Source organism: Staurois parvus, unplaced genomic scaffold, assembly GCF_062004578.1.
Source record: "Staurois parvus isolate SC_StPar_1 unplaced genomic scaffold, SC_StPar_1.0 ptg000132l, whole genome shotgun sequence".
Classification (NCBI taxonomy): domain Eukaryota; kingdom Metazoa; phylum Chordata; class Amphibia; order Anura; family Ranidae; genus Staurois; species Staurois parvus.
The window spans coordinates 3,199,284-3,213,645 of record NW_028317928.1 but is presented as its reverse complement, the minus strand read 5'-3'; the positions used below and the strand labels follow the sequence as shown (position 1 = coordinate 3,213,645).

General features: G+C 45.8%; 1 protein-coding gene across 1 annotated transcript in view; it reads right to left on the bottom strand.

Annotated features, from left to right (window-relative positions):
- The window catches only part of LOC149466171 (uncharacterized), a 29,569-nt gene extending 15,207 nt beyond the window's left edge, over positions 1–14,362 (bottom strand). Inside the window, exons 1-7 of the mRNA XM_089672739.1 lie at positions 14,306–14,362; positions 10,501–10,581; positions 9,530–10,391; positions 8,203–8,300; positions 6,769–6,871; positions 6,187–6,303; positions 3,811–3,927 (exon numbers count right to left, since the gene is read on the bottom strand). Coding sequence (XP_089528865.1) covers positions 3,811–3,927; positions 6,187–6,303; positions 6,769–6,871; positions 8,203–8,300; positions 9,530–10,391; positions 10,501–10,518 — 1,315 coding nt within the window. The 5' untranslated portion in view covers positions 10,519–10,581; positions 14,306–14,362. The remainder of the gene's footprint in view (positions 1–3,810; positions 3,928–6,186; positions 6,304–6,768; positions 6,872–8,202; positions 8,301–9,529; positions 10,392–10,500; positions 10,582–14,305) is intronic.

The window sequence follows — 14,362 nt, the reverse complement described above, 5'->3', positions numbered from 1 at the left end:
TGGTCCCCTCCTCCCACGCCCGACTGCAGGACTTCTCCAGGGCTTCCCCCATCCTCTGGAACTCAATACCCCAATCCATCAGACTGTCACCTACCCTTCTCACCTTCAGGTGCACCCTGAAAACCCATCTCTTCAGGGAAGCCTACCCCACCCTCACCTAACAGCCATTCTCCACCACTCCATCCCCCACAGCCACTTCCTCCTGTGCCACTATCCCCTCCCTCCTAGATTGTAAGCTCGAAAGAGCAGGGCCCTCGAACCCCTCGTATACTGTTTTGTTACTGTATTGTCTCATGTACTGTCCCCCACTACTCTGTACAGCGTTGATCAAACTTTTTGGCGCTATATAAATACTGTATAATAATAATGTATACACACAAATATTAAAAAGTGATAAACCAGCCGATTAGTCTGTGCATATAACTTAATGTGATTGTAAATACTTATTTTATTTAAGGAAAAAATACTTACCTGCTGTGTGCGGTGGTTTTGCACAGATTAGCCTGGATCTGCCTCTTCTCGGGTCCTCCGAAGGCTGTTCTGGCTCCACCCTCCTGTCGGGTGCTCCCACAACAAGCAGTTTGCTATGGGGGCACCCTCTGCTCCGTGTGTCCATTCACCGCCCCACCCTCTCTCTCTTCTCATTGTCTCACTTGGTTATGATTGACAGCAGTGGGAGCCAATGGCTCCCACTTCTGTCTCAGCCAATGAGAAGAGGGAGTCCTGGGATAGCCGAGACTACACTGCACATTGCTGGATTGAGAGGGGTTTAGGTGAGTATTGCGGGTTGCCTTTACAACCACTTTAAATGAGTCCAGGATCAATATTATTTAGTCCCAAACAACGTGCTCAAGAGACACAGCAATCCACGCCAAACATGCAACTGGGTCCTACCACCTATACTCCAATCTGCTTACCTTCAATAGAGGACCTAACACATTCGTTGTTAGATCAAATGGGCATTTTACCCCCAAGGGGTATGAATATGTTCCTGGGAATCCTCAATATGGATCTTCTCCCCTTTAGGTAGGACACCTGGTATATGCCCCTTTAAGAGACCACCGGTCTCCACCTTGTCCACTGGCAATGTACTCAAACAGATATGGGATGGACTCTCAAAGTGTAGTAAGTCACGTGACTTGAGACGTAATGCGTGGGAGGAACCGGGTGATACGGACTTTCAAAGTGTAGTAAAACCAGTAATAAACATATATTTAAAGAATTGCACTTACAAGATATAATCCAAGCGTCTTTAGTCCATCATCCCTGCAGTATCAGTATCAACCGGCTCCTCCCACGCGTTACGTCACAAGTCACGTGACTTACTACACTTTGAGAGTCCATCCCATATCTGTTTGAGTATATTGGCTGTGGACAAGGTGGAGACCGGTGGTCTCTTAAAGGGGCATATACCAGGTGTCATACCTAAAGGGGAGAAGATCCATATTGGTGAATCCTAGTTACATATTCAAACCCCTTGGGGGTAAAATACCCATTTGACCTAACAACAAATGTGTTGGAGGTGAGCAGATTGTAGTACAGCTGGTGGGATCTACTTGCATGTTTGGCGTGGATTGCTCTGTCTCTTGAGCACGGAGTGGAGGAAGATATTGCTTGAATAATACGGTTTGCGACTATTAAATATTGATCCGGGACTCCTTTAAAGTGGTTCTAAAGGCTTAAAGTTGTTTACCTTCATGCATTCTATGCATGAAGGTAAAAAACCTTCTCTATGCAGCAGCCCCCCCAGTACTCACCTAAACCCCTCTCGATCCAGCGATGTGCAGTGGAGTCTCGACTATCTCGAGACTCCCTCTTCTCACTGGCTGAGACAGAAGCGGGAGCCATTGGCTCCCACTGCTGTCAATCACAACCAAGTGAGCCAATGAGAAGAGAGAGAGGGTGTGTGAACGGACACACTGCGCAGCGGGTGCCCCCATAGCAAGCTGCTTGCTGTGGGAGCACCCGACAGGAGGGAGGGGCCAAAAGAGCCTGTCACCCGGCTCCTCTCACACATTACATCACAAGTCACGTGACTTACTACACTTTAAGAGTCCATCCCATATCTGTTTGAGTATATTGGCTGTGGACAAGAAGGAGACCGGTGGTCTCGTAAAGGGGCATATACCAGGTATCATACCTAAAGGGGAGAAGATCCATATTGAGGAATCCTAGGTACATATTCATACCCTATGGGTAAAATGCCCACTTGACCTAACCACGAAGTTGTTAGGTCCTCTATTGGAGGTGAGAAGATTGGAGTACACTTGCATGTTTGGCGTGGATTGCTGTGTCTCTTGACCACAGAGTGGAGGAAGATATTGCCTGAATAATATTGTTTGGGGCGAATATTGATTGTGGACTCATTTAACCCTTTCGCTACCAGGTACATTGTATGGACCCGACAGCGCAGGGTTTTACACACAACCCAGTGGCTGCAGCCACCAGATTGTGTCTAAAACTGACAGGCAGACTCCTGCCAGTTGGAAGTGGCTGCGCTGCCACCCGATTGCTTCCACAGCCCCCGGTAACATGCCCCCAAACCCCTGGCCTGTGCTCCTGCCAGTGAGAGCAATAGTTCCAGTACAAGACCTCCTCTGTAACACTAAACTGATGACCTGTAGGGGCTTCTGAAGCATTGCCTATAGAAAATACGGGGTACTGAAGTTTGCCGCCATTTCAGAGGCGCACACAAACGTAAGGTTTGACACGTTGAGTACCTATTTACTTGGCGCAACCTCTTCTTTTATATTTTACCAAACATTTGGGTGATTTATTGCATTTGTTTGCCCTAAAATTCTTTTACTGAAATTTTATATTTCCTAGACCAGTGTTGTAATATCATGCGACATAACAAATTGGAACCACCACCATTTTATTCTCTAGGGTCTCAGCTTTCAGAAAATATATCATGCCTGGGGGGTTTTATGTAATTTTCAGGCCTAAAAGTCCTGGATTCTTTCTTAGATACACAGAATATAACTGGATACTAACATTTATAGGCAAAGTTGATCCAGGGAATATTGCCTCTCTGGGGATCAGGAAGGAATATTTTTCCCCTGCAGGAGCAAAGTGGATCATGCTTTGCTGAGTTTTTTTTCTTCCTCTGGATAAACTGTGGGTGTAGGATTATAACTTTTTTTTTTTATGGTTAAACTGGATGGACTTTTGTCTTTTTTCAGCCAGACTAACTATGTAACTAAAAATTATTTTTTAAATGTGTGCAAAAAAAATGCAAAAAACAACTCCGGCAGCAAAAGGGTTAAGATATATGCACAGATTAATCGGCTGGCTAATCACTTTTTATTATTTGTGTGTATACATGTATTGATGATCTAACACTGAATTTTGACATGGTATTGTAAATTTTAGGGCGCGCTGCATGATATATACATAATAATTCATAGAGATGAGCAGACTGGAACAAGGCCTGCTATCCAATCACAGCCAATATAAAAGCACGGTGTGAAGAGATTTGTGCCGGTGAGCTCCCATCTACTGCTGTCTTAGCATCTTTGCATCCCTTATGACTACCTTAGCGAGTGATATACTAAGTGAGACCTATTTGATTTAATGCTCCATGACAGCAGACTATTGCTGTGGGTTCCCCTGACAAGTAAACACCACCTTATAAATGGCGTTCTTGTAATACTTGCATGGTCAGCTTGGACCCTGACTCAGAGCAGTGGTGGAAACTTGGTAGCCACCACATTTAAATCTACGCATACCGACTACTTCACCAACCAGATCATGGACGGTGCAAACCCTATAGAACAAACAGATGGTGCAAATGACATGTTTATTTCTCACCTGTGCTGATTTCTATAGGAATTTCTTCCTCTTTAATCCTCACACATTCTTCCTCCTCCTCCTCTTCAGATTTGACATCTGTCTGATCTGTCTGAGTCTCTTTGTTATCTCCAGGATCTAAAGGATATAAATGAGAGGAAAGCCCCCAGTACTGAGATGTATGAGATAGTTAGAATGATTTAAAGGAGAAGTACAGCCAAAGCTTTTTTGGCTCTATTGCTCCAGTGGATCACAGGAGTGCAGTTCTTTATGCACTCCTGGGCCCGTTTTCAGCTGACAGCGATCTGAAGCCCATTGTCGGCTGTCGGCTGACGTCACTCAACCGGTCCAGGCTGGGGAAAGATCCTGACTTCAAAGTCGGGATCCACCCCAGAGTCTGGAGCATCACCTGGCCCAGCGTCTCAGTGAAGAGCTGAGAGCCCAAGCCAGCCGCTCCCTCCACAGCCCAGCGCTCCAGTGAGCGCTGAGCAGAGACTGACAGTCACCGCTCTCTGCTCAGAGTGGCTGTGAGAACTCAGCGATCATGTGTGTCAGGGTTCTGTCCTCGGCAGAGGTGTTAGGAGACCTGGTACCCCTGCCAGTACCTTGCAGGGCCGCAGAAGTTCACATTGGCTCAAATTTGGCTCCAAATAGCCTTTATAAGGAAGCCCTGCCCTACTCTCAGGTGCTGGTTGATCTCTGGCTTCCCAGTACCTTGTTCCTGTGCTATTGTGATCTGTGATTTCCTGTTACTGATTCGGCTTGCTCTTGGACCTGTCTTCTCTGCTTAACCCCTGATCTGACCTCGGCTTGGCTAATGGATATTCTGTCTTGCTCCTCTGTGTATGACCTTGGCTATCCCATCTGACTACATCTGCTCTGATTTCCACCTGGTACCTGACCTCGGCTTTGAACTGGCTATCCTGTGATCCTCTGTTTCCCGGAAGGCTTGCATACCTCGCACAGGCACCACCTGTCTGCAGATCCCATCTCAGTGCATCAGCTGTGATCCTGGGTGGACCACCAACGAGCACTCCTACAGGCAACCTGTGCCACTTTGGGCCTGACTCCTGCTGTCCCACTCTCAGGGGAGTCTGGAACTCAGCCGCAAGGGAAGCCCTCTCTCCATTGGCCTCTAACACCAGGTACGTGATAATGTGATCGCTGAGTTGTCCCCTTAGAGCCAGCGGGGGACATATGCAGCATTGGACCAATGCTGCATCCACCAAGGTAGGTATAAATAGGGAAAAAAAAGCCCTACTTCTCTTTTAAAGGCATTGTACACTTTCAAGTGTTTTAGGTATTAGTGTAGTTACACCCACCGGCCACTTTATGGTACACCCGTTAAATTGCTTGGTAACACAAATTGCTAATCAGCCAATCACATGGCAGCAACTCAATGCATTTAGACGGCTTGCTGAAGTTCAAATAGAGCATCAGAATGGGGAATAAAGGTGATTTAAGTGACTCTGAATGTGGCATGGTTGTTGGTGCCAAACAGGCTGGTCTGAGTATTTAAAAAAACTGCTGGTCTACTGGGATTTTCTCGCACAACCATCACAAGAGTTTACAGAGAATGGTCCAAAAAAGAGAAAATATCCAGTGAGTGGCAGTTGTGTGGAGGAAAATGCGTTGTTGATGTCAGGGGTCAGAGGAGAATGGGCAGACTGGTTCAAGATGATAGAAAGTCAACAGTAACTCATGTCAATATGGATCAAAATCTTAGGAGTGTTTCCAACACCTTGTTGAACGAAGAATTAGGGCAGTTCAGAAGGCAAAAGAGGGTCCGACCCGGTACTAGCAAGGTGTGCCTAATAAAGTGGCCGGTGGCCAGTGAGTATTCCATGTGTCATTTGCTTTCCCTACCTTCTAATGATGAGCTCACATGTTGTGACTGCATTTTATAGTGTCTTTGCTGATCAACTCCCCTATGTCCATGTATTCATTCACCTAGCTGGTCCCTATTCACTAAAGTGACAGGACAACTGTTCCAGTTCAAAATCCATGCCTCACCATTTCTTCTGTGTTGCATCACAGTGTTGAAAGACGTGTTGATCTGCAAGCTTGGTTTGTGTCAGATCTAATTACTGTTTAGCTCTCACTTGAAGAGCACTAGACTCAGATTTCCAAGGATTGTGGGATGTATAGTTTCTTAACAAGAAGTGTCAGTTCTTAGGCTACGGACAGAGGTCAGGGATTAACCTGTGCAGAGCCATGTGCTTTGAACAAAAACAAACTTCTTACACAGGAATGTGAAGATTTACTCTACTATAGGCTAAGTGTACTGGGCAACAAATGACACCATGAAACTACATGATCAATGCACATCTTATGCCGGTAGGAAGATTTATAGTGCCTTTAAGAATAATTCATTACTATTTTGGTCTAATTCCTCACCTGTGCTAATCTCTAGGGGTACTTCCTCTTCTTTAATTGTCATTTGTCCTTCTTCCTCCTCCTCCTCCTCCTCATCATCACTGACCTCTCTCTGAGTCTCTCTGGTGTCTTCGGGGTCTGTGAATAAAGATGACAGTGAAGCCCCCTGTACTGAGATGTATGAGAGACCCCAGATAGTGTGTGTGGGGGGAGACTGGTCACATCTCAATGACATGATGTGAGGAGGAGAGCCGGAGTCTAATAGCTCCTGACTCCGCCACTGGGGGAAATTTGACCATCTGAGCTCCCAAGAAGCATCTTTTTCCTTTCTGTCAGAATTATAGGAATTGTTTTATTAACTCTCAACTGTATCTGAACAGTCTCCAGTTTCTGTAAAACAGTGAATTTAATACCAGGTCCATCTAGTGGCCAAATTTGATATTGCAGGCAGGACAGGCATAACATATTCCTCTGGTGGAGGAAGACCATATTGTCTCCCCATTACTGTCTACCGACAGAGGAGGGGGGAGAAGAAGAGATTGTTGTAGTGACTGAATAAGGAGGATGTGGGACTCTTCTCTGGATTAAGTGTTTAATTCTCACCTGTGCTGATCTCTGGAGGGATTTCCTCCTCTTTACATGACTCATCACCGCTCACATCCAGCTCTTCCTCATTTTCAACTTTAATAATGTTCAGGCCTTCACTCTAGATAAAACAGAGATTACCATCAATATCCCCACAAAGAGAGTCTGATTGTACCACTACAAACTTAAAGTGGAGCTCCAGCCATTTTTGTGTTTATTAAAAGTCAACAGCTACAGTTTTTGTTGCTGCTTTTAATAAACACACTTAAATGTCTCAGAGTCCAGCGATGTTCTCACCTGTGCTGTCCCTTCTCCCCTTCTCTCCTCCACGGTGCCGGCATCCCAACTGTGGGCACCAGGCTGTAACAGCTTTCGGCTTCACAGCCTGGTGCCCACTACGCATGCATGAGTCGCGCTGCGCTTCCTAAGTGGTCCAGCAGTCTCCTGGGACCTGTGAAAGTTCCCAGGAGACTGCGGGAGAGGGGCGAACTGGGCCGGAAGTGGGAGCAGGTACCTGGTAAAACCAGGTACCTGCTCCCTCCTCCCCCCAATAGGTGCCAAATATGGCAGTCTGATAAAAAAAGCATGAGCAAATGAATGCTGAAACTCCTGCGCTGGACGATGAGCTCTACAATGTCAGTAACCCCACATGGAGTACTTTTTCGGGAATGCAAGCCTTGCTGCCCTCAATGGACCAGGGAAATCCAAAGAAGCTGTGTGCAAAGAAACAAACAGAGGGCGCACGGGCCTAGTGCATTACCTTCTAAAAATGAGATTTATTGAATCGAAAGTAGTATACGCACAAAAGAATAAAATCAAAGGCACATCACAAAAAAGACAGCATGGTCCAATCTCCCTAGATGGTGGCTGTTGTGGGACTGTAGGCCTCCAAATGACTGATGCTTTTCGAGGCAGAACCTCTTCCTCTGAGGTTCTGCCTCGAAACACGTCAGAAGAACCTCTTCCTCTGAGGAAGAAGCTCTGCCTTGAAACACTTCAGAAAGAACCTCTTCCTTTGAGGAAGAGGTTCTGCCTCAAGATGCGTCAGAAAGAACCTCTTCCTCTGAGGTTCTGCCTCGAAACACGTCAGGAAGAACCTCTTCCTCTGAGGAAGAGGTTCTGCCTTGAAACACGTCAGTCATTTGGAGGCCTACAGTCCCCCGACAGCCACCGTCTAGGGAGATTGGACCATGCTGTCTTTTTTGTGATGTGCCTTTGATTTTATTCTTTTGTGAGTATACTACTTTCAATTCAATAAATCCCATTTTTAGAAGGTAATGACTAGGCCTGTGCGCCCTCTGTTTGTTTCTTTCCACACAGCCAAATATGGCAGTGAGGGGGGAGGCAAATAAGTGGGGCTTAGGCTTTTGAGTGGAATTCCGCTTTAACAAATAAAAATGTAATTATTACAGTAAATGTAGTATCACCGGATAGAAGAGGGTTTTTACTTACTTGATAATTTTCGGTGAAGTTTTGATGTTTCTGCATGAAATCCTTGGAACAAGTAGGACTGGGATATCTCTCTGGTATATTTTTCTTGTTGGATCCATCTGTTGAAAACACATATCCATTGGCTGATTATAGCATTTGTATGTCATATTCTGGAGCTATAGATATGGAGGATGAACATGGCCAAATGATCTGAACGGATCTGGCTCCTTACACGTACCTTCTTAGGTTGTCTTAGCGTCTATGCTGGAAGGAACTTCTGCCAGACCTCACCAAACCTGCGTTATCTTGGTGGAAACCATGATCTTTCTGAACAAATGACTCTTACATTCTTCCAAAAATTGCTGTACAGGGATGTCTGGTGCTGCCCCATGGGGCATAAGACTTGGTCAAATCATGTAGACAGGGGGATGATCATTTCAAGTCTAATAATAGCTTTAGGTTGGTCACACAGACAAATACAGGCAGAAAACCGACAGTTCCCCATCAGTTGGTAAAACCCGGTGTGGGACCTGGAGCCTGGAGATTTCATATAAATCTCGGAGGGCTGAAATCTCCAATTCTGGGTCTGTATTCTGAGAGCCACCAGCCCACAAATTGGGCAGCTGTGTGCTTGGCTTTGAGGAGAGACCTGACTAGGGTCCTGGGCTCCACCCCAGCAGATGGAGGAGGTCTCTATCCAGGAGAACAGATAGGAGCCAGAGCAGACACGGGCTGCTAAGTCCTCATGCACACTGGACGTTTTTACAGCGTCTGTTTTTGTCTTTTGACGTTTTTTTCTCAGCATGTTATCCTATGTGTCCATGTACACATAGACTGGAATCAACATTTTTTTGGCAGGGTCTTTTTCTGGCTGGAAAAAAACCCAGGACTAGTGAAGGGGGGGGGGGAGGAGGCGGACAAACAGGGCTTCCCCTTTTGGGTGGAGTTCTGCTTTAAAGTGACACACAGAAGAGAATGAGTCACGACTTTATCTGAGGAGTCAATGAGAGACAGAGTGTCTACAAGCAAGCAATCCTTGCAGTGCTCCCTTTACAATATCCATCATGCTCTGGAAAGTTGAGTCATGGATTAAAGTGGACCCAAACTCAAACACAATGTATTTGTCTGTGGCAGGGATGTGAACACAGCAATCATTGTCCAACTCCCTTTCTAGACAATTTTACATTTTACTTTTTTACAACAGCATGGAAGAACGATACTTGGCGCAATAGATGCCATGGGTAATCTAACACGGCAAACAGGTTCTCTATGCGATAAGTAGAAGGACGATTTAGGTAAGATTGGAAGGTTAATGCATTGGCCACCCCTTTAATGTTGTTGTATTTACCTTTATTACACAACGAGCCCCCTGCAGATGGCACATTTCCGTGGTTTTTCCGAGCCCTCATGGGTTGGTTCTCCCACGTAAGACTTTTATGTCCACAAGGGCACATCCCAGTGACGCGTAGATACATCCCTTGCACCACTTTGTGAAGGGCACATATCTTCTCTCCGCAAGAACATGACACTTGCTTGAGAATTTTATCCAGGCAAGACTCAAACACAATAAATCTTCGTTCAGAAACCAGTTCATTGGATCTCCGGGAGTTTTCCTCTGCTGTAAGAGTGTCCCTGAGACTTGATGTTCCTTCAGGGATATGATTAGGTTCTTCTGAATCAGCGGAATTCAGGTCAGAGGTACTCATGAACTCACTAAAACTGTCTTGAACATTTGATGGCTGTGAGGCGAAAATTCCAAGACCCTGAGCCAAATTTCCAGTGCCAAATTTCACATTCTTCATAGAAGTAGAAGCTACAAGGTTACCACCCAATGTTGTGTTCAGATAACTGGCATTATTAACTCCAAATTCCAGCCTTGCTCTTTTGGAACGTGGCGTTAAGATGATCCCTTTGTTTGGAAATATGGTAGGCAAAGCATCGTCTCTCAAGATCTTTTTGGAAATGTTTGTGACGTAGCAGTCGGTTGTGAAATGCTCAGAGCATAATCTGAAAATATCGGTTTTCTTGCCATCCAGTACTCTCTTGGCAAATTTGTTGAGATTTCCAAAGTCCTGTCCTGTTTGGCGCAGCCAACATTTGATCCGGTCAAGGCTGCGAGGGAAGACATGCAAAATAATTCCCCTACAGGATGTGGTTTTATTGGACTTGCTGGAGCAGCCCGACACAATGCAAAATGGCATGGCTGACGCCTACAAATAGAAATGGAATACATTTAAAGCCCAAATTCAACTTTTACCCCCCACCAACAGTTTTTTCCAGGCAGAACCACCTAAAATGCATATTATTTCCTATACCTACCTTATTTAATGGGGTCATCAGTCTAGTGAGGTTACATCACGGGTCAACTTCCTACTGTGGTGGTGGGGAGAGTCCTGAATTCTGCAGAGAATGGATGGAGACAGGAGAAGGATAAGCTCATCAGTCTGCTGCTGCTCCCTCGCTGCCAAATCACAAGCCAGGGAGGTGACCAAGCACTATTCTTTACTGCAGTTAATCAAAGGTCAGGTGACCAACCTGGCTGTGCTGCTTAAAGTGGAATTCCAGGGTATTCCTAACTATATTTAAACCTGCTCTCACCCCCTTTCTAAATCCTATTCTAACCACCCTTTAGAAGGGGTAGTTAGAATTCCAAGGGCGCTTTGGTCTGGTCACATGATCAGCTCCCAGCAGCAGTTTCAGAGGTAGAGGAGAGATCACCAACAACTGCTGAAATGCCTGGGTGATGATGTCACCCTAGGCTTACTATGGGCGCATCCGTTATTGGCTATCTCCTTCCTCTCCCCTGAAGCCGCCGCTGGGAGCCGATTAAGTGACCAGACTGAAGCACCCTCAAGATAGGCAAGTGGTGGGCTGCCCTATGCGTGTCATGGGAAAAACAAGCCAAAAAACGTGCGCTACCACTACGGTAGGGGGTGAATGGGGCCTGAAAGTGGAATTGGTGAACAATGAGGCTCCATTCACATCTGCACACTAATGAACGCACTGCAAAACGTACAGAAAATGTGCGCTTTGCCAGGTGTTTTAGAAATATGCAATGTACTTGCGTAGCCATTAAATTTTAACCACCCCATGCACGGGTAGCAGGCACCGTACGTGAAACGTACTGCAAACGCTTCAAAAAGCGCGGTAAAAAAAAGCGTAACAAAAAAAGTTCTGGAGCTTCTTTGGGGCATTTTCAGGTATAGGACAGCCCATTCAAGTGAATGAGCTGCCTCAGGCTTGAGGAGCGGAAACACTCCAAAATGCCCCAAAGAAAACACGCGAGGGAATGTTCGTGGAGATGTGAATGGGCCTGACAGCTGAGTGAGAGAGGACCCACCTGAACAATCCATTCAATTTGTATCTCATCAGACAGGCCCTTGCACTACATAGCTGATGGTAGATCTAAAATAGGTTGTACGGTGTATTATCACCTTAAAGCAGCCATCCTCAACCAGGGTTCCTCCAGAAGTGACTAGGGGTTCCTTGAGCTGTGGCTAAGTGGCCTCCAATGTGATGGTGCCTGCATGGTTTTCGGTCCAACATCATTTGGCAGAGCCTTAGCTATGACTGTAATAGGGGCATTCTTACCAGTGACCATCAACATTTGGGGCATTATCTAAATGACCCCAATTAATTGATTTTATCAGGGGTTTCCGGAGACCTGAAAATTATTTTAAGGGTTCCTCTAGGGCAGCCATTCTCAACCAGGGTTCCAGGAAACCCTCGGGTTCCTCCAGAGGTGGCTAAGGGTTCCTTGAGCTGTGGCTAACTGATCTCCCATAGTTCTAGGCCCAACATCATTTGGCAGAGCCATGGGAATAACTGTAAAGGGGGCCATTCTTGCCACTTACCTCCACCAATGTCAGTGGCACTTTCCTAGTGACCACCAATAGACTAATCTTAGCAAGGGTTCCCTAAGACCTCAAAATTACTGCAAGGGTTCCTTTGGGGTAAAAAGGTTGAGAAAGGCTGCCTTAAAGGAAGAAGAAAAGTGGGTGGAAATGAAAAAAAAGAAGAGGTGGTATGGTAATGAGGGAGGTGTGGCCCAGACAAGGTAAAACACGCCCTATTCTGTGATGCAGTAAAGCAGTGAATGATGGGATATGAAGCTTCTTGGAATGTCACATGGTCTACAGGAAGTTATGGTATCAGAAAGCATTTTTAAAAATTTCAAACAGAGAGGTGCAAATTCAAAGCTGCCATGGACTAGGCAAGCGAGAGATAACCACACTGGGATGGCTGGGGCAGATAAGACATTAGAAAAGGTTTCTCTTTATTATGAAAAGTGAAATGCTGCCTGAAAAGGTGAACTTACCCTTTAATCCTAGTTAGGAATACCCAGGGGTTTCCAGAGACCTGAAAATTATTTTAAGGGTTCCTCTAGGGCAGCCATTCTCAACCAGGGTTCCAGGGAACCCTCGGGTTCCTCCAGAGGTGGCTAAGGGTTCCTTGAGCTGTGGCTAACTGACCTCCCATAGTTCTAGGCCCAACATCATTTGGCAGAGCCATAGGTATCACTGTAAGGGGGGGCCATTCTTGCCACTTACCTCCACCAATGTCAGTGGCACTTTCCTAATGACCACCAATAGACTAATCTTAGCAGAGGTTCCCTAAGACCTGAAAATTACTGCAAGGGTTCCTTTGGGGTAAAAAGGTTGAGAAAGGCTGCCTTAAAGAAAGAAGGAAAGTAGGTGGAAATAAAAAAAAGGAGGTGGTATAGTAATGAGGGAGGTGTGGCCCAGACAGCTAAAACACGCCCTATTCTGTGATACAGTAAAGCAGTGCATGATGGGATATGAATCTTCCTGGAATGTCACATGGTCTACAGGAAGTTATGGAATCAGTAAGCATTTTTTAACATTTCAAACAGAGAGGTGCAAATTCAAAACTGCCATGGACTAGGCAAGTGAGAGATAACCACACTGAGATGGCTGGGGCAGATAAGACATTAGAAAAGGTTTCTCTTTATTATGAAAAGTGAAGTTCTGCCTAAAAAGGTGAATTTACCCTTTAATCCTAGTTAGGAATACCCTGGAATTGTTATTTAGGCTGGCCATACATGGATCGGGCACATTTTGGCCGTTCCCATTTGAGAGGAGCTGCTCTAGCGATCAACTCCTCCCAAATGGGCTGGTTGGTAAATTTTTGCTCGATCAGCGCTTGCAGCCAATCAGCTGCAGAGCTGATCTGTGTATTCTGGCAGCAGAAGAGTCCTGCAACCTGGATTTATTTTATTATTTTTTTATTGATTGCAGGTACTTATCTAGCACTGTCAATTTACATATATATTGTACATTCACATCAGTCCCTAACCCTCAAGTGGTGTACAATCTAGGGTCCCTAGCTTGCATTCATATATACATATACTAGGGCCAACTTAAACAGGATCCAATTCAGCTACCAGCATGTATTTGGAGTGTGGGAGGAAACTGGAGTACCCAGAGGAAACCCATGCAGGCACAGGGAGAACATGCAAACTCCAGGCAGGTGGTGCCAAGGTTGGGATTTGAACCAATGCCCATAGTACTGCAAGGTGGAAGTGCTAACCACTTAGCCACCATGAATACAGTAGTTCTTTGGGGGGATTCCCCATCCACCTCCAGTATAGTTCCATTTATAGCCAACTTTAGCAGGGAGGAGCTCATCCATGTGCAGACACGAGTCTGACCCTACCTGCTCTATACCGCCTGGAACCTGTCAAAGAAGACAGCCAATCACAGGTGGTGGACGCATTCCCTGCCCCACGTATACACTCTCCTTGCATATGCTGATTGCCTCCACCGCCTAGGATTGACTGACGGGATAGCTCAGGTGGGTTTAGACTTGAGTCCGAACCCACCTGAGCTCATTCCTACTACCCAGCGGAGCTGTGCATGTCTCAGAACTGGCTTGACAAATCTGCAAACCCCTCGGCAGCTAACACGGCCAGCCCTAGGTTTAAACTTCTCTTAAAATTCTTGGGGTTCAGCTTTCACGATTACACTCCCTGGGGGTACAGAGATTCACAATTTTTCAAGCTTTTTGTCCTGAAGGTGTGTAATAAGCAAAAATGTCAAATGATACCCTCCCCCCCTTCCCCCTTGACTGCATTTCTGAGATGGGAAAATGAAGACATTATTACCTCTTCCTCACTGGGCACACACTCTCCAGGCACATATCATCGGAAAACAGAAGAAAA